This window comes from Macrobrachium rosenbergii, chromosome 21 (genome assembly GCF_040412425.1).
Source record: "Macrobrachium rosenbergii isolate ZJJX-2024 chromosome 21, ASM4041242v1, whole genome shotgun sequence".
Classification (NCBI taxonomy): Eukaryota; Metazoa; Arthropoda; class Malacostraca; order Decapoda; family Palaemonidae; genus Macrobrachium; species Macrobrachium rosenbergii.
The window spans coordinates 34,506,773-34,527,551 of NC_089761.1; the positions used below are offsets into that span (position 1 = coordinate 34,506,773).

General features: G+C 38.2%; 1 protein-coding gene across 4 annotated transcripts in view; it reads left to right on the forward strand.

Moving 5' to 3' along the window:
- LOC136849909 (glutamate receptor ionotropic, kainate 2-like) overlaps positions 1-20,779 on the forward strand; it is an 85,067-nt gene that overhangs the window by 30,025 nt on the left and 34,263 nt on the right. For 2 of the 4 annotated variants that reach the window (XM_067123428.1, XM_067123425.1), the window contains exons 3-14: positions 2,037-2,192; positions 2,676-2,860; positions 5,705-5,853; positions 6,744-6,885; positions 7,829-7,996; positions 8,744-8,899; positions 9,640-9,822; positions 10,111-10,224; positions 11,246-11,452; positions 11,718-11,802; positions 12,361-12,499; positions 16,985-17,122. In XM_067123428.1, the coding sequence (XP_066979529.1) occupies positions 2,037-2,192; positions 2,676-2,860; positions 5,705-5,853; positions 6,744-6,885; positions 7,829-7,996; positions 8,744-8,899; positions 9,640-9,822; positions 10,111-10,224; positions 11,246-11,452; positions 11,718-11,802; positions 12,361-12,499; positions 16,985-17,122 (1,822 nt within the window). Of the gene's footprint in view, positions 1-2,036; positions 2,193-2,675; positions 2,861-5,704; positions 5,854-6,743; positions 6,886-7,828; positions 7,997-8,743; positions 8,900-9,639; positions 9,823-10,110; positions 10,225-11,245; positions 11,453-11,717; positions 11,803-12,360; positions 12,500-14,830; positions 14,969-16,984; positions 17,123-20,779 lie in introns of all 4 variants that reach the window. The other 2 variants (XM_067123427.1, XM_067123426.1) reach the window with 2 other exon arrangements.

Sequence of the window (20,779 nt, forward strand, 5' to 3'; positions counted from 1 at the left end):
TGAGGCTCCATCACCGGACGTTGGCGACCAAAACATTGTAATGTCTCTCGGTTTATGTTGATCATTAAACTTTTAATAATAAGAACTACACTTGTAACGTGTAATTATAGTGATTTAGGTATATTTTTCCTGGATATCAACATTTCACTACCTGGTTATATTGTTTGTTGTAATAATAAAAGACTGATGATTATGAAAAACCGTACTTGACACGAACTGTAAGGGAGGAATTATTTACACAACCCACAGTTTGTTGACGTAATTCATACGTAAACTCATTCGGAAATCCCGTTTCTGATGTTTTTTTTATATTTGCAGTAAATATATTGTATAAATATTATTTATTAGAGGAAATGTCACTTTATCATGAGAAATATATTTTATTTTCGTCTGATAATGTGGAGAAAAGTAAACATTAAGGATAATTATTAGTATAAAAAAAGATACATGCATGCAACAGTATGCGTAGTCTCAGACCAATCCGATTGACGATTTAGTGCTTTTGCTGCGTATGCTTTCACCGGCCTTATGCCAGCACCGTCTTTTACCACTTGGAGCTTCAACAGTTTGGTTAAACTGCTCTAATTATTATTATTATTATTATTATTATTATTATTATTATTATTCACGAAGTCTACCTCATTCTTAACCATTTAGTCATGACTGCAAATGAGGTTTATGTTCTATGATAAATTAATATTAAATTATTGGAGCGTTCCAACCCCTCCCTACTCCAACCTCCACCTCCATGCGCAACAGAACTCCCCCCCCCACTCCCTTCCCTCTCTCCCTCTCCCTCTCTCTCTCTCTTGACATATTGACAGCCTGACGCCATTCTATCACTGCCTTTGCGAATAAAAAATGGCCGAATATATCACCTGCGAGGGAATCATTTGGGCGTTGCCCATGAGCGAATTTCTGGGTATATCTTGTGGGTATCTCTTCTGGGTATCACCTCCGAGGAATTTCCCCTGATGTATCGTTTTGGCACGCCCGAAGGGCATTGTCCTTACGAGTATTCGAAGGGGGAATGTCTTATGTGAATATTTCAACCCATGTTTTTCACGTGGTGCGAAGGCGGGGGAGGTGTTTGGATTACCTCGACGAGGTCATGTTTTACACCTCAAAAGGTGTACAGATTTCCTCGACGAGGTTATGTTTAACATCTGAAATGGGGTGTGTATATTACCTCGACGAGGCCGTCTTTAAAACTCAAATATGGTGTGTAATTACCTCGACGAGGTCATACTTTACACATCAAAAGGGGTGTGTAGATTACCTCGACGAGGCTATGTTCTTTACTGTGGGGATCTGTGGATTACCTAACAAAGGACCTGGTTTCAGTTTATTATCTCGACGAGGCCATGACTTACACCTCAAATGGGGTATATATATTACCTCGCCGAGGCCCTGTTTTCCGTCTTGCTGGGCTGTTTAGGTTACCTCGACGAAGCTCTTTTAAACTCCAGTGGGATGTGGTGATTGCCTCGATATATATATATATATATATATATATATATATATATATATATATATATATATATATATATATATATATATATATATATATATATATATATATATATATATATATATATATATATATATATATATATATATATATATATATATATATATCATTATATATATATATATATATATATATATATATATATATATATATATATATATATATATATATATATATATATGTATGCATATATATATACTAAAATATACTATATATATATATGTGATTGTATATATATATATATATATATATATATATATATATATATATATATATATATATATATATATATATATATATATATATATATATATATATATATCAGTATGAATACCCTCTCAGTTTATAAATTGCAGTTATTTTTTAATTTTCATTTCATTTCTAATTCAATTTCATTTAATTTTTTTAACTAAAGAATTATTAGTAGAAATTACAAATTATCTCAGAATGTGAGATGACAAAAAAAAAAAAACTGAGAATTTAACTATTTCTTAATCAATTTCAGGTGGCATTTTCGACGCCCACGATGAGAGACAGGAGCTGGCCTTCAGGTACGCCGTTGAGAAGATCAACGCTGACCGCAAGATTCTCCCGAGGTCGACCTTGAGAGCCCAGATCGAGAAACTGCCGGCTGACGACTCCTTTCACGCATCTAAACGAGGTGACTGGAACTGAAGTCAATATACGTTAAGTTATTAATAGAAATATGCTTTTGACGATTGTTATTTAAAGGGAATATATTTTGTTATTAATAGAAATATGATTATATGCTGCTGTACTGTATTTAAATACTCCTTTAGGGGTATTCCCGTCATTACATATCACGTTGTACACTGCAGATTCTAATGAAGGTGGTCTGCGGCTGTTGCCCCAACATTTTAGCCTTTTACTTGCTTTTACCTGACATTCTGCTTTACCTAGATTATATATTCTCCTACCTTCCATCTTGCTGTTATATTTATTTATTTATATTTCTCCACTTGGTAGTCTTTGTGATTTACGTCACTTCCTTTTCCCGTATTCATATCAATCCTCAACTCATTTCATTCTGTCTGCCCATCTTCCGACCAACATACCCTTTCCAATTTTCTGTTTAGTTTTTTACATGTGATCGTACACTAATCAGAAACCATTTCACCGCCAGTATGCAAACTACTGCGCAACGGAGTGGCGGCCATCTTCGGTCCCCAGAGCGAGAACACGGCCAATCACGTCCAGTCCATCTGCGACGCCAAGGAGGTCCCGCACATCGAGACTCGCTGGGACTACAAAGTGACTGGGGACGTCTATTCAGTCAATCTCTATCCGCATCCTCCCGCTCTGAGTCAGGTGAGTGGGCCATGATGAATGGTGGTAGCAGGAGTTTCCCCCATTAGCCAAATTTTCATAAATCAGCCAATCAGTCCAGTGTGTTATTTAACTTATGGATTCTTTTCCTGACATTTTGCTTTACCTAGAGTATGTGTATTATTCTATATAGGATTCTATTTCTATATATAGGATATCTTTCTTGGCATATAGGATATATATAGGATTCTCTTTCTTGGCAGCAGGAGTCTCCAGGATTCTCTAGCAGATTTTTCTATTTGTTTATAATATTCAGGATTCTTTTCTTGGTAGTCTTTTCTTGTGATTTACAGGAGTCACTTCCTTTTCCCAGTATTCATATCAATCTTTCTCAACTCATTTCTCTTTCTGTCTGTCCATCTTCCGACCAACAGGACCCTTTCCAATTTTCTGTTTAGTTTTTTCTGTGATCGTACACTAATCTTTCTTGAAACCATTCTCACCGCCAGTATCTTTCAAACTCCAGGATTCTGCGCAAGTCGGATTCTCTTTCTTGGCAGGCCATCTTCGGTCCCTCCAGAGCTCTTTCTTGAGAACACGGATTCTCTTTCTTGGCAATCAGGATTCGTCCAGTCCATCTGCGACGCCAGGAGGTCCTTTCTTGCACATCGAGGAGTCTCGCTGGGACTCAAGGATTCTCTTTCTTGGCAGTGACTTCTCTTTCTTGGGGACGGATTCTCTTCAGTCAATCTCTTTCCGCACCCTCCCGCTCTGAGTCAGGTGAGGATTCTCTTTCTTGGGCCATGATGAATGGTGGTAGCAGCAGGAGCCCCAGGATTCTCTTTCTTGGCAGTCTTCAGGAGCCCAGGATTCTCTTTCTTGGCAGCAGGAGCCTCCAGGATTCTCTTTCTTGGCAGGATTCTCTTTCTTGGGAGTCTCCAGGATTCTCTTTCTTGGCAGCAGGAGCCTTCTCCAGTCTCTTTCTTGGCAGCAGGAGCCTCCAGGATTCTCTTTCTTGGCAGGATCCTTTCTTTTCTTGGCAGCAGGAGTCTCAGGGAGTTCTCTTTCTTGGCAGCAGGGGTCTCTAGGCAGGAGTCTCTTCTCTTTCTTGGCAGCAGGAGTCTCTCAGGATTCTCTTTCTTGGCAGCAGGAGTCTCCAGGATTCTCTCTTCTCTGGGCAGCAGGAGCCTCCAGGATTCTCTTTCTTGGCAGCAGGAGCCTCCAGGATTCTCTTTCTTGGCAGCAGGAGTCTCCAGGATTCTCTTTCTTGGCAGCAGGAGTCTCCAGGATTCTCTTTCTTGGCAGCAGGAGTCTCCAGGATTCTCTTTCTTGGCAGCAGGAGTCTCCAGGATTCTCTTTCTTGGCAGCAGGAGTCTCCAGGATTCTCTTTCTTGGCAGCAGGAGTCTCCAGGATTCTCTTTCTTGGCGGCAGGAGTCCCTATGATCCTCTTTTAAACTGAAGGAGCCTAGGATTCAAAATCACGCGTCATATCTAGATATTTTCCTCCAGAGTTGAACTGGTGTCATAGTCAGGTTCTTCCCTTCGTGGAACTCTTTAGCCTTTCTTGTTTATGCTCTTTATGATGTGTTCAGTGATGCCTCACTGATGCAGATGTATGACATGCATGTGTCTACATTTAATCCCCATGATTCTCTTTTCAAAGTACTTGAGCCTAGGATTCAAAATCATGCGTCATAGCTAGACATTTTTTCCCCAGAGTCGAACTGGTTGATAGGTTCTTCCCTTTTTGAAAGTCTTTAACCTTTCTTGTTCATGCTTTTTATGATGTGTTGAATGATGCCTCACTGATGTAGACGTACGATATGAATGTATGTTTGCATTCAGGCTCAGCTTTCTTCTATATTACAAAATCACTCATCAGTCATTTGTTGGGTTCTGCAATTTTTCTTCACTAAGTGTACTACAGTAGTATATAGGAGTGTACATATTCGTTTAAATTGCTGGCGTTCATATACATATAAATGCAGGTATGTGCACCACAAGTGAGTCATTTTGGTCCAGAGCTGCCATTTTGTTCACCTTACCCTACCTAAGAAACGCCATTTTGTTTAGTTTTTCCTCAGTCAGCGACGCCATTTTGTCCAAGTTTTTGCTGAACAAAGAAGTGACATTTTGTTTCCCTATATTTACCCTGTAAGGTGTCATTAATTTGCCTTCTCTCTCACTGAAGAAACTCCATTTTGTTTAGTAATAAGAAGAGATGCCATTTTGTCAACCTTTACCCAAAAAAAGTACCAGTTGATTATATTTTCCCTATCCATAGGAGCCCATTTCATTTTCAATTTCTTTAACCAAAGAAGTACCATTTTGCTTGCGTTTACTTCAACCAGACAGAGGACATTTTCTTAACCTTTCCCCCAAACAAACAAGTGCCATTTTGTTTTCCTACTTATAACCAGAAGGGTGTCATTTTGTACACCTTTACTTCAGCCAGAGAATCGTCATTTATCTCGGCTTTTCCCTAACCAAACATGTGTAATATTGACCTTTTCCTTATTATTATTATTATTATTATTATTATTATTATTATTATTATTATTATTATTATTATTGAGAAGATGAACACTATTCACATGGAACAAGACCACCACAGGGACCATTGATTTGAAATTCACGCTTCCAAAGAATATGGGGGTTCACTAGAAAGAAGTAACAGAATGTAATGGGAAATACAGAAAGAAGATAATCACTTATTAAAAAAGAAAAAAACCCAACAAATCAATAAATAAATATAAAAAATGTAAGTAAATGATTAGAATGCAATGAGGATTGTATTAGGGTAGTAATGCCATTGCATCTTTGCTTGAACAATTTTACAAGACTGGGACCATCTCTTTAACTCTTCTCTGTTTTGAATGACGTAGGCCTACCGCGACATTCTCATGCAGCTCCAGTGGAAGAACTTCGTCATCCTGTATGACAGCAACGATGGTCTAGTGCGCCTTCAGTCTCTCCTGCAGGAGAAAGCTTTCAGCATCACCATCAGGCAGCTGAATTCAGATGGAGACTACAGGTAAGCTCTCTTACGCTTCAGCCATTTGCCAATGTTTTTCAAACCTGTTCTAGTCAATTATTATTATTATTATTATTATTATTATTATTATTATTATTATTATTATTATTATTATTATTATTATTATTATTATTGTTCTTGTTGTTCAGAAGATGAGCCCTGTCCCACCAAAGGGGCCACTGACTTGAAATTCAAGATTCCAGAGAATATTATGGTGTTCATTCGAAAGAACTAACAGAAAACTAAAAGTGGGAAATACAGAAAAAAGAGATCAGTTATTATAAAAACAAGTAAATTAACAAGTTAACAAATAAATAAAAATGTAAGTAAAATACTAAAATGCAAGTTGAATTGTATTAGGGTAGCAATGCGTTGCATTTTCGCTTGAACTTCTTCAAGGACATCAAGATGTTATTTCACCCACAATCAAGGTGTCACAAGGACTCCGGTACTTAGCTCTTAACCTAGAAAAACACCAGACTTTGAACATGAGTTCAGGGTTGTCTAATAATGGAAGTAAATCGCCATTTATTTGTTTCCCGTAAGGGGGTAGGCCCGTCAGTGCACCTTATGCGGTGCACTGTAGTTATTACTCAAGGTTCTTCCTTTTACAGTACCTCCTTTCATATTCTTTTTCTTCCATTTTACTTTCCACCCTCTGCTAACAATTGAATCATAGTGCAACTACGAAGTTTTCCTCCTGTTACGCCTTTCAGACCTTTTACTGTCAATTTCCCTTTCAGCACTGAATGACCAGGGCTTGGCCTTTCGCCTAAATTCTATATTCAATTCAATTCAATTCTCCTAACCAAGTATACTCAGGAGTATTCTTCTTATACTGACGAATAGTCTTCTTTGGCAATCATGCATTCATTTGTCCATTTCGACAGGCCACTGCTGAAGAGCATCAAACGGAGTGGAGAGACTTGCATCCTTCTGGACGTGGCCCAAGAGACCATTTTCACCGTGCTGAAGCAGGCTGCCCAGATAGGTCTCATGACTGACTACTACAACTACTTCATCACATCCTTGGTGAGTATGGAAAGCTGTTCTGCTCTAAAATGGAAAACTGCAGTATCTGCAAAATTTTCGAAATTGAGATGTGCCACCTGTTTGGCTCGTGAGACATTAATATACAAGTTCCTGCTGTTTCAGAATGATTCTTCAATGCTTTGGTTAGGGGGTCCCATTTTGCAGTGTTTGCAAAATCAGTTGTAAGGAAAGGGAAAACTGCTGTATCTATCATTTTTCTGTGTTTTGTATTTTTGCAGATACTGCAGTCTTCCATTTTAGGGCAGTGTTTATGAGTACACTAAGTACATCTGTAAGGCATTTTGAGGGCATAGCCTTGCGTGAAGAGAGTGGTAATTGAAAATCAAAGCTTTTTTATTGTATGATATCCTGCTTCTGTCAACAGGAAAGACTTTAAATTCAAGAAATACAGGTGATTTTCTTCAGTGATTCAATCAGTGCATCAGTATAATTCATTTACATACAGGTTAGACAATCTTCGGTACTCTCTCCCTGGTTCTGTTCCAGAATCGTATGTTTAGCTCATTTATTTACACATCCCTTGTTCCTGTTTCAGCTTGAAACTTGAAGTTTATTGATGTTTATTGGACCTTGTTCCCTCAAATCCATCTTGATTTACTTCTTTATGACCTTGTTCCATGGACTTCAGTTTGACTGATATATAAATATACAGTATATTTATATATATATATATATATATATATATATATATATATATATATATATATATATATATATATATATATATATATATATATACTATATATATATAGGACTATTGTCAAACTTAATTGTATATATCTATTTGACCTCATCCTTATAGCTACAACTTGACTGACATGTGTCTGAACCTTTTCCCAGAAACTCAACTTGTCAGCTATCCATCTAACTTTGTCCCAAGGGTTTGGATGTGATTGACATCTATATCTGTCTTTGTTCCCAGGACTTCAACTTGATTGACATCGAGGACTTCCGCTACAGCAGCACGAACATCACGAGCATTCAACTCATCAGTCCAAAGGACGCTCAAGTGCAGCAGTTTGTTGACAGTTGGGTCAATGGAGAGCTGAGGCATGGAAGAAGTCTTCCTCTACACCTTCGCCACATAACGGTGAGCAAGGAACCTGGAACATTTTAGAATGAATTGAAGTTTTGGGATATATAGATACTACCCTACTTACGAACTTTCAACTTACGAACATTCAACTTACAAACATTCAGAGATACAAACAAACAGGATCACAAATTAAAATTGTGTCTAGAGTGCTCCCCTTTGCCACCCGTAAGTTCAAATTTTGTTTTGCGCCCATATTCTGTATGTAAGTACTGTATGTACAGTGTATTGTGTTTTAGGAAGGAAAAACGTACAGTACTGTATTGATTTTATATCACACTGTAATTAAATAGGCATGAAGAGTACAGTAATCAACTTACAAACAATTCAGCATACAAACAGCCGTCCGGGACGCAAATTCCTGAGATATATGCTAATGTAGTATTGCACCAGCCCCGGTATTTTTGCCATGCCCCAGGTTAGGTTAGGTTAGGTTAGTCCCTTCAGAGTAATTTGGGTGTGGGAAGTGTAATGAGATTATTTTCAAGAAAGTCCCGCTTTTTTCAAGGAAAGGTCTTAGTACTCGGTTACATCTCGGGAAAATGTGTCAGGGACGTAACTCGTTTGCAAGGAGGGTGGTGTCTATCCCCAGATTTTCTCATAACTCAAGGCAGGTCAGACAGAAAGACAGAGACTTTCATATGGATGGAATCTTTGTTTATATACAGTATTCTGACTCGCTTTCCTGCAGGGCGATCAAACTTAACTGCATTATCATCTTCTTCTTCTTCTTCATCTTCATAGACGGAAGCAGCTCTAATGTACGACGCCGTCCACGTCTTTGCCAAGGCCCTCGATGATCTGGACTCCTCCAGTGACATTGAGATCAACAACGAACTCTTCTGTGAAAGTGACCAAACTTGGAAGCATGGCAACTCCCTCATCAACTATATGAAATGGGTATTTATTAATTTTTTTTACTTTTCGCCCTAAAATTACCTCATGATTTTCAGAAATTTTAATGTTGTCGAAAATTTCAATATTTCTGTCTCCCTTTGTGTCTCAGAATGATAGGAGTTCTAGTAGTTTCTATCTTTCATCTTATTTTTTAACTTAGAATATGTAGGCAAAGCTTAAGGTTTCCACCTCATATATTTCTTTATAAAATTGGAAATATTTGGGTTTCTGTCATTTGTTTTCTGAACGCTAGATTTTTCATGAATCAGTGCTTTCATCTTGCTCTCTGAAGTCTGAAAATGTTTTTCTGTTTGCATTTTGTCTTCTAATACCAGGAACCTTTTATTATTCCAATTTCAGTTTTTCCTCCAGGTCTGAAATTGTCAGTTATTAGCCTTATTTTTCTTTACACCATAACTGTCAGAAACTTATGAATCTTTGTTGGTCTATTTGGTCTCAAATTGTCATATACATTCATTGCTTGAATGTTATGTCTATTCCTTGTACAACTCAACTTGCTTTACTTCAAAAGTCGGGTTTTATCAAGATTGTCAAGTTTCATGATAAAATTTGAATGATTCTATCAAGTTTCATGAGAAACTGAATGCTTCTATCTAGTTTCATGAGAAACTTGAATGATTCTATCTAGTTTCATGAGAAACTTTGAGTGAGTCTGTCCTCTATTCAGCTCCAAAAACCGAAAAAATTCATTGCTTTTATTTTTCTTTCTTCCTCCAACACAGTATAGTTCCAGGCCGTATGGAGTTGGACCCCGGCCTTCCAGCCCCTATGCCAACATGTCCAGATATCCCTACTACGACAGACTGGATGGGCTGACGGGTCTCATCAAGTTCAACACAGAAGGGTTCAGGTCCGACTTTCAGTTGGACATCCTCGAAGTGGATGTTAAAGAAGGCCTGAAGAAGGTAAGCAAATTTATGACATCATGCATAGATGTCATACAGGCCCAGCATCTTTAAAGACATAGTACCAGGGACTTCAAAAGACTGCCACTTTGTCAGGCGTAATAAAGACCCAAAAATATATACAAATAGGGCCATTCACTTTCAAGTTCTTGAGAGCTACTCAGCTACGTAGCCTGAATCGTCAGTTTTCAGAGGGAATTATATCTTACACTTTTTGTGTCCCATTTGCCCTAACTATCTGATCATCAAGGATGCAAGATGTAATGTCTGCTGCTACCTTTTTTCCAGGTGGGCACCTGGACCCAAGTAGGAGGTGCCAACTACACGCGGTCTTGGGCAGAAGCCGTTGAAACCGTAGAGACGAATCTGCATAATAAGACCCTCAGAGTTTCCATAGCTCTGGTGAGTAAGACTTTAGATACTTTTTCCATAGATAATGCGAATAAGATTTCAGATTCTCTGAGTTTCCATAGCTTCCAGTAGGTGAGACTAGATTTCTGATACTTGGGGAAGTCTGAGAAGCTCTTGTTGGTAACACCTCAAATGCTTTGTGTTGATAATCTTGTCTCTCTGAACTTATGATATAGGACATGGTTACCAGCTGCTATATCTGTCATAATACATACCCTACACTTTACATGAACAACATCTTTGATTCCTTTTTTGTTTACATGAACATCCCTATTGACATTTTATGGCCACAAACATTTCCTTACATACTCTACATGCATACAAAGCAACTGTTACTGTGAGTATACATTATGTGAAAACCTTCACAGGTTCTCTTCTCAGCCATTCAGACAACTTCATTCCACACACTTATCATCTACATTCAGTACATTACTCAGGAATCGCCCCTTCTCCACATGTGTACCTAAATAGCTTCTCCACATGTGTACCTAAACAGCTTCATTCCTACTCTGTAGCAACACAGGCAAGCATTACTTTGTTTGCATCAGGCCTCCTTCTGATGGGCTGATGTAAATCTTGACAAAAACGTCCCATTGCACACTTGTAAACATGTCACCTCCTCAAAGTTCCACATACACTGAATCACATTGCTTTGAAAAAATCAAATTGCTGGTTATGTCATCTTTGCCCTTACCACTTATAGCAATCTTTTGCAAAGCTGGTCCAATCAAATTTGTACCTTCACAGAGTTCAGATGCTGACTTTTGAAATTAATTAGTAATGACAGCAGTTACGATTAGCTAAATGGCTGTTTGCAGCCCATAACTAAAAAAAAAAAAAAAATGGCATGACTGGTATCACTATCCATGAGGGTATGTGCAGACCCACATCCTGTTGTCTTGACACTGTTTTCCAAAGAAGGGAAACAAAGAAAGAATATATTCTATCTGTGTAGGTCTGTTTGTCTGATTTTATTTCCATGGAACAAACCTAATGCCATTGGTATTTTCAGACCTCCCCTTATGCAATGCTAAAGGAGAACCCAGAGCGACTGAAGGGCAACGACCGTTACGAAGGTTTCTGCATCGATCTGATTGATGAGATTGCTAAAATCCGAGGGTTCAACTACACCTTCCACGAAGTGGGTGACAAAAACTACGGCAGCAAAGACCGTACGACTGGAGAATGGAATGGCATCATCAGAGAACTCCTTGATCATGTGGGTAACTCTTTTGGTCTTTCACGATACTTCATTTCTTTGTTGCTCTTGGCATTGTCATATCTAGAGTTGATATATTCCCAGATGGTAGTGTGTACGATAATTTCTGGATTTTCCACTCAAATATTGAAAGATCTGGTCTGACAGAGTGAAGTTGCTGAGGTATCTATACCATTTCTTTGATAAAAAGATCACTGTAAGCCCAGCTTTACACTTCAGAAGCTGTATAGCCTATGTTGCAATTACTATTTTCCCTTTTTTACAGAAAGCTGATCTGGGTATTGTCGATTTCACCATAACATACGAGAGAGAGGAGGCTGTTGACTTCAGCATGCCTTTCATGAACTTGGGTAGGTGAATACAGAGAGCAAAATATCTGACAAGTATGATTAAAATACTTTTGCATGAAGTTTTGAGATACCAATTCAAACATTCAAAATTTGATATCTGATGATTTCCTAATTGTGCAGTTTCATTCACTGGTGCCTAAATTGTGTTTTTCTTATGTCACTAACTTCCAATACATTTTGGTTGCTCAATTACTAAAATCTTGTTTTGGAGAGATGACATCATTCAAATCTTGCTCAGGTCCTGGCCACCTGTCTTATTGGTCTCTCCAAGTACCTAACCTTGGAAACCTGTTTCTTGCCTCTTTCCATGTGCCTGTCTGACCTGCCCTCTGTCCTCTTCCAGTTATAAGCCCAGCCAGTTTTCTGGTCTGCCCCAAGTCTCTGACCAACCCATTTTCTGTCCTTTTGCAAGTATTTGTCTGACCTGAATCCTGTTCCTCCAGTTATGCGATTCCTTTCATGACCCTCCTCACACCATTTCTTGTTATTTGACCTCCCCATTTTCAGTTATTGTTCTCTTTTGGTCGTCTAACCAGTCCGTTTTCTGTTTCTTTTCAGGTATCAGTATCATCTACAAGAAAGCCCAAAAGAAGCCACCCAACCTCTTCTCTTTCACTTCTCCCTTCTCTGGAGACGTCTGGATCTACATGGCCACTGCGTACTTAGGGGTGTCTGTTCTTCTCTTCATCTTGGCAAGGTTAGCTTTCCATTACACTAAGCATTCGAAGGATTCCTGGTTCAGGAATGAGTTACACCGCTGTCACCTCTCAAGTTAATTCTACTTGACTTTTATCCTTCAGAGACCTGTGGCAGTATGATGTCAACAAATATCACTCCTGTTTTTTCCTTTGCAGGATACCCCAAAGAAACTGGATGGAGTTCTTAGGTCAATGAAATGACCGAAACGACATGATTTCTAATTGTTGATTTTATTTCTGCCCCAGTACTGCAGAGGTCAACACTGGCATCAGTGGTAATAGCACTTCAGGGATGGAGATCATTTCTATTTTACCTTATGAGATGTCATAACAAATTTGTTTGCCTTTATTTTTTAACAGGTATTATGCTGACTTTAGGAGTGGGTGGACCTTCCAAATATTTCTAGATATACTATAGCTTGTTTTTGTAAGTTAAGAATTTATTTATCTGTGGATTTTGTTCTTGGATAATAAGCTGCAAGTTCTCTGCAAGTAGATGCCGTAGGGCAATTTCACAAGTGCCCATTACTTTGCAAAATTAGTGGGACTTGCCATCATGCAATATGAAATAGATATTGTATACTTTGTTGTCAGTTAAGTGTTGAAAGGTAACTGTTTTCTGTGGACTTTTCCTCATGGAATACAATTAAGAAATTAAATTACAAAACAAGCCTTCATTTAAGTTACTTTCTATTTCAAATCACAGTCCGGTGTCTACACGTATCCTAAAGCGATAGAAAATATAAGAAATAACACATCAAATATATTGAGCTAGAGAATCGATACAATTCGCACGCATATTTGTAGGCAGGTCAAGTTACAGCTATTCTCGAACGAGATCGCAATCACAGAGGAACTTATCGGCAGTTCCCCAGAAATGAAGAAGGCCCAGGTAATAATTTCCATAAAGCTGTTTTTAGCAGACACGATTTTGGGAAGCGAATTTGGATAAATTTTTCGAATGGCTTCGCTGCTCGCGTAAAGTTGGCGGTGGCATTATTTCCTCCGAACCGTGATGAGTCTCGGGTAAGTAATGTCTTCTAGTTCTTTGTCAATACTTGTTCTGATAAAATTGACGCTGATGCAAAAAAGAATGACTATAGACAGCATGGGCGAGTGTGAGTGATTCAAGACTGAATGAGTATAAATAGACAGCATGGGTGAGTGCGAGTGATTCAAGACTGAATGAGCATAAAAAGCTACTTTTTAAGTGAATCAAGAATGACTCAACACAAGGGAATTGTGGAAAGCCACTGTGAGATTGATGTGGGGGTTAGATTTGTAAATGATTACTTTTTCTTATGTTGCCAGTTGCATGTAAGGTTTCTTGATGCTGTAATGGGATTAAAGTTTTCTAATGAAGATGTATCTTAGTTGGGTATTAGTACAGTGGTACAACAAGTGAGCATTTGTTGAAAGGTGTATGATGGAGTCATTACAGAGTAATAGCAAAATAATATTCTAACTGATCATGAATGCAAAAAAGAACATTGGTATAATAGTGCCATGGTCAGGTAATGGTAGAGGGGTATTCTGATTGGACACTGGGGCAATAATGTTATTATAGGATATGAAATTCATAACAACACTGGTAAAAATTGTTCCTGGTAGGACACTGGTGCCAAATAAAAGGGGAACAGCACTGAAGTTCCCAGCAGTATATATTTTGGGATAGTGCCATAAAGAGACTCTGAAGTTTGACAGAACCAAACATTTCATGCTCACTGGGTAATGACCAGTTGATAGTTTAGCAGAAAGAAGTACTAAATTAACCCTCAAGGATCAGTGAACAAGTCTGTAAGACTGTCTTTAGGGATGTTGTACAGGACTGCAAAATCATCTTGTTAGTATTATGGCACAAGATTTCAAGATTATCTCAGGTAACAGTCCAAGGCTCCTTGAGTTTGGGTGATGAACGTTCATGTTGAAGTTGCCATGATGGTAAAAGTACTTAACGTGATGACAGATGTGCTTATGTGAAGCAGCTGTTGATGATGAATGTGGCGGTGACTGCTGTTGTATTTCTCTTATGCCATCCAATTTTTCAGGATCAGAATAAACATTTTGGAATCTCATGGTAGGGATGTGCTGATTAAATTTAATGTAGACTAGAGACAAATAAATATTTTGTAGGAGTGAATATTTTGGACGCTTTTGAGAGGGATTTACGGACAGGTAAAATGTGTAGGATAAGCATTTGATATAGACTAAGCTAGGTCAGCTCATGTGAAGAGTGAATGGAAAGCAAAAGGTGACGAGACCAATGACTGAGATATAGAAATTGATTTTTCCAACTGTGGTCTTATGGGTTAACCTAACGTCTAACACAGGATGGTGCCAGAAGAGTGGGATAACCCTTACCCGTGCATCGAGGAACCGGAAGAGTTAGAGAACAGCTTTACTTTACTCAACTGTCTGTGGTTTATTATCGGAACCTTCTTGTGCCAGGGAGGCGACATTGCACCAAAGTAGGCAGGGTTCCAGCTGCCAGAAATAAACTTCCTTGACCTGTGTTCTCTTAATGATGGCAGAAATTCACCTCGAGCTTGCGTAGAACAGCATACAGTACAGTATACTTTCAGTGTAAAATGGTGGAATACTTCAATGTTACCTACACTTTGCAAAATCAGTCCAAGTGTGGGGGTGCTCTTAACCTTCCTGCAGTCTTGCTCAGAAAAGATTTTGCTGAATTCTATAACAAGCTTTTGGTGGGTTTCTTAAAATTAAATCAGCATGTCCAGTGAGGGAATGTTCAGCTGTGCTAGTCATCTGAAAGGTTCTGTCCACATCTTAGAATAGCCCTGAGGAACTATGGGAAGAAGAGCCCATGCTGACATAAGGCCTGTTTAATGTAGGGTCAAGAAAAAGATATTCTTTGTATAGGAAATAAATGAAAACTTTAAAATTCTAATTTTCAGTTTTGCAAGCCTCTGAATAGTTTTGAAGTTACAAAGTTCAATATGTCTATAAGAAATTCAATACTGATGTAGTATTAGAGACTCTTGGTCACTTGATTTAGTTTTTCAACTCTGAAATAGCAGCAAGTTGTTTGATACGAAGACTCTGCGACAGACACAGCTGGACTAGGTCTCTTGTTAAAACTATAAGCCTCTCAGCCCAGATTCCCTGATGTTCATTGCCTTGAGACATATTTTTCCTTTCTAGATCTTCCCACTGAATTTAGAGACTGTAGAAGCTAAAACTAATAAGTTGATATAGAATTTAAGATCAGCTGATAAAGTCTGAAAGTAAAGCAGTTTTGTTTAGTGCTGTCAACCATAAAGACAGTTATGTGTAATTGTATCTGGCTCATGTAGCTACAGTATATAAAGAGTTGTTTAACTTTTTTCAAATTTCCACTCAATATTTCGTGGTCAGTTATAAATAGAACAAACAAAATAACTGCCAAGTTGTGTTTCAGAATAATTATTTGGAAATCTGCATAAATTGCATGAGATTGCGAAGTATTTTCACTTTTGCGCTCAACTCCCCATCAGTGCTCTGAACACCTGAGAATCTGAGGCCTAAAACCACTAAGTAACATGGCACTGTGTGTAGGTTCTTTTTCTGTAATCTCTTTTTATTTCTTTCAGATTATTTGTATTTTAGGGTGATTTTTATTTTTAATACGACTTAATATCAGTCTGTCTGAGGAATTTTTCTAGCTTTAGTTGCATTTTAGTGTTCCAGATTTCTTTTTGTTTAGTTCTTAGTTGACGGGTGTTTAGAACCTCGAGTAATGGCTAATACTTTTGAAACTGGCTGAGAAAGAAGCAATGGACAACGATTAAACTTGTGACAAAAAATAACAAGATTTGTGATGGTCTTGAAAGAGATCCTGATCGGTATTTTCCAGTTTGTGGACGCTGCTTTGTGCTCTTACAAGAAACATATTATGTCAAAGGTCCAAAGCAAAAAAGGAAAGAGTCCTTAGTGCCAAAAACTGAGTAAAATTTTCACAGTTGTCAGAGCGGCTTTGGTCCTAGTTAATGAAGTGTGTGCATCTGCTATGCCAATAAGAAAGTCAAGAATATTTTTGTCAGAGTTTGATTTAAACAAAAATCAGAAATGAGTGGAAACAGGTCATCAGATTGATGCACAAGGAGAAGATGTGCTTCTGTAAAATGGGGAGAATGTCTCCATCAGCAGAAGATGGCCATGAACTCTGCGAAAAGGAAAACTAGTGTCCAATGCTGAAACTGTGGCCATAACTTGTAGTTCCTCCTTCGTTAGCATTCTAGTCCTAACCATGCGATAGTCAAGTCTGAAGATACTCAGTAGCTGTAAGATAGTAAGCATGATGTTATATCATTGTCTTTATTTTAATAGCTTACCTGTCTAATGACTAACCAATGTAACCATTTCCAAGTTGAATGGGTACCTTGCTGAGCAGCAAAAGGATCAAAACTTTCCATACGTGGAACCCAATGTATGAGTGCGGCGAGGGGACGAGGAGTGAAACGTTGCTATTATTTTGCCACCAGAGCTGCTCCTGATGAATGGGACAATCCGTATCCCTGCATAGAAGAACCAGAAGAACTGGAAAACTGCTTCAGCCTCATTAATTCCCTCTGGTTTATTATTGCTACATTTTTATGTCAAGGTGCAGACATAGCCCCTAGGTAGGGAGTTCAGAGCACATAGCATTTCCTCAGAATGGCTCGGTCGTTTGGTTTTGTTTTTCCTTCTGGTCTTGTTATGACAATTAATTTTTGTGTACGCCCATTGACACCTTCCTAGTACCTGGATTAAAGCAGGATTTTGTCATGTGGATAGTTGCCAGATCAAATTCTTTTTACAAATCCCTTTCGAGACCGCAATGGCATATAATTTTATCGCGACCACACTTATTTGTAAACAACGAGAGACAGTCAGTGACGCTTCCATAGTTTTAGGTTTAACTTACTAAATGTGGCACATTCTTCTTGACCTGCTACAGAGGAGTTCATGAGTGACCCAAAATGCTATAGGGCAATTGTAAGATTGTCTGGAATAGTAATTCACAGCTGATGGTTTTCCCATGTTACCCTTTAATCTTGCTTTATCACTATCCAATTCCTATTCCTTGGAATTCACCCCTATCCATAGCTAGAGTCCTTAATCCGATCCCTTTGAAGCACATTGTGAAGGTTGCCCACTTGTATGTGGTGAAACTAGAGACTGAAAAATTCAGGTTAAGCCCATTCTTCTCTCCCACACAAACCTCCAGTGGCTTGAAGAATCGATTAGTTCGATGTATTCCCTGTTCATGTTATGTTCCTGTGAAACAGTCTGGCAAAAGTTCCTGCTTGTGGGCAACATTCTATCTTCTCAAAAGAAATGTAAAGTATATTTTTTACGACCCCAAAGAACACAGTTTATATTTATTTGTATTTCAGATGGGTTTAGTCCATTTCCTCATGGCATCTATTCAGTTCTTGTAACCATAAGTTAATATTCTGTTTTGAACTCTTATTTTTGCAAATTTTTTCCTGTGTGCACCAAGCCAGGCCATTGCAGTGACCCTGTATGAAACTTGGCCAGTGGAGTTTCAGCCAGTTATTCCAGAGTTTAAATGAAATTTATCTTTGCTTTTGCAACTGGTGGCTTATTACCAGATATGTACAGTGTTATCTTTGCTCTTGATTAAAGGAACTAAATCAGTGGCTAAACCTCCGCTCGGCCGTGGCAGTGTTGTGGTCATTTCCAGTGTCCCACAATACGGTAAAGAATGGGACCTCACTGATTGTTTTCCCTTGCAGAAAGTCATCATTTTTCTTTGATTTTGCTCCGATTCCTGAATGTATCTTGCAAAGCTGACATGAGGCAAACTGCCGAAGGTACAATACTGTGATCCTTGAGAACCTCCCCATTCTTGCTGACACTATCTTGGTTGCAGTTCATTTTGTTCAGCGCAGTACTGTATCTTTGTGAAGTTTGCCTCATTCTATAATGTTTCTTTATTTTTCTACCAAATCCTTGTCCCATTGCCATTAAGATCTGAGTACCTGGATGAAGTGTCCTGTACCGTTTCATGGGAATAGGTACTCCATGGGTATCTAACGGGACTCTGCCTGCGACGTACAGAGGATGTTAATGGCAAAATGAATGATTTCCTGGTTTTTTTGTTTTCACTTTCACTTTCGTTGTCATTTCCTCTGCATCCCCTCTTTGAGTTCCCTGGTGTCCAGATCTAGGAACGATGGTTATTCATTCCCTCACTCACATTCCCCAAGATACTGTAGAGAATAAATTTTTTAACTCTGATACATCTAGAGCCTATAGTGGAGTTTCAAAGGCTCGCAAACTTACTGCCAGAATGCTCTCTGTAGTAGGATTTGTACTCTCATTCTTGAAGCTAAAGTCAAGATAGGATTTACTCCAGAAAGTTTCTTCTCTCATCTCAACAGTTATTTTAATGCAGTAGTTCTTTTGCAAGCATCTGTAAGAAAGAACTGTGATTAGTCATCTGGGCCCAGATAAAAGTTTCTATATAGAAAAACTTTGGATTATTTTAGTTAAAGGCTAAAATTTTATGTTAATTTTATAACATTTACCAAAGCCATCTGGTGAAGTTGTAACATATTTGAATTTCTTACACTGCTTAAAGACACTTATGTTAAGGGTTAAATTTTTATGCCAATTCTGTAAAATCAACTATGCAAGTTACTTTAGTTAAAGGATAGGAGTTTATTCGAGCTAAACTGATAGAATTACCACTGTTGTCTCAATCAAAGCTTTAAATTTTGTATTAACCCTGCTATGGTACAACAATTTTAATATTGAGGGCTCTTAAAGGAAGCTATGGGCAGTTAAGAGACCCAACCTCGTTTCATCCGTGAAGACTGCACATAAAGCGATTTAAAGTGCTTCTAACAAGATGAACCGCAGTTCTGAACCTACTTGATCCTAACTTTTCTTTCTTTTAATGTGTTTGGTACCTTAAATGCTCTGCATTGCTGATTATCATTCAGTTTTTGTATGAAAATGGAAGAGGCAAAGAACTGGAGAAGGTGAACTATCCTCAGATATTTTTAGATATTTATCCACGATCTTTTGATCTGAGTATAAATGATTCCATCCAAGAGAGTCTTGACTTTGGTAATGTCCTACAGAATTTTTTAACTCCATTTCCTTTGACTTGTTCCTGAATTTTCAATAATTCTTTTGAGTTTTGAGTCATGTTGTCTTGGATGGTAATCAGAGAACATTCTGGAAAGCATTCTGTAGATCCAGCTGCTACCAACGAAGCTCTTTTGTTATCTACAGACATTGCCATATCTCTGTTGTGCATGAAAAATCTGTCATGGAGATGAAAACTATCTTTACCAAGCACTGGAGAGGCCAGGCATCTAATCTATAAGGGGTTCATTGTGGGAAAAACCTTATTGAGTAAGATAGATAGGCCAAACTCAGCCCTAGATGAAAGTTTATGATTTGTTATCAAGGTTTGCTCTCATGATGTAGCTGATGATAGACCTGTTCTCTAAGCGTGTGTATCAGGTGCAAGGAATGAGTATTTGGATGTATTCTCTTTGGATAACAAAGTCCCTTCAAGAAATTAGTTTCCCATATGTTTCCCACTTACCTTTTGCTTTCTTTTGACTGACATTCAGCTTTTGATTCGCTTTCATTTCTGTCATCCCATCTCCAAAAACCTGGCAACTTCATCCTCCTTCATTGCTAGAAAGTCTCTGGGACATTTGGTTTTTATGATATTTTTCATTATTACGCAAATGACATTAGTCACCTCATACAGTAGCAAATACCATATGCTGATCTTTTCTGCTACATGCTAATAAGACATAATCATAGTCCATGGCCTATAGTGTATATTCTAGGGTCCATAGTCCGTAGACCATTGCACACTGCACAGAACATGTTCTTGATGTCACGACTTCACCGTCATTTCACTCTTGCTGTTCCCATTTTTCTTTATAACAACTTACATCTGTTCTTTCATCCTAAACATAGATTTTAAATACCACTTCAAAAATGGTGAGGTGAAGCTCTGTAAGCCCTGAGAGGGAGACAGTTCATTCTGCCTTTTAAAGATTTTTTTGATAATTTCAAAAAGAATACATTTGGTACCCCTTAATCTTATAGTTGACCCAAGTCTCAAAGCTGTCATTCATCATGAATAGCTGAGTAATGGTAACTTTAGCTAAAGTTGTGTCAGTATTATAGGTAATTCTGTGCACTGTCTTTACGCCCAGAGAAATGGAGCCTTACTCGCAAAACTGTCGCCGCACCTTTGAACACGAGGCTCCATATATGCATGTAACGTAGGCTTGACAGGC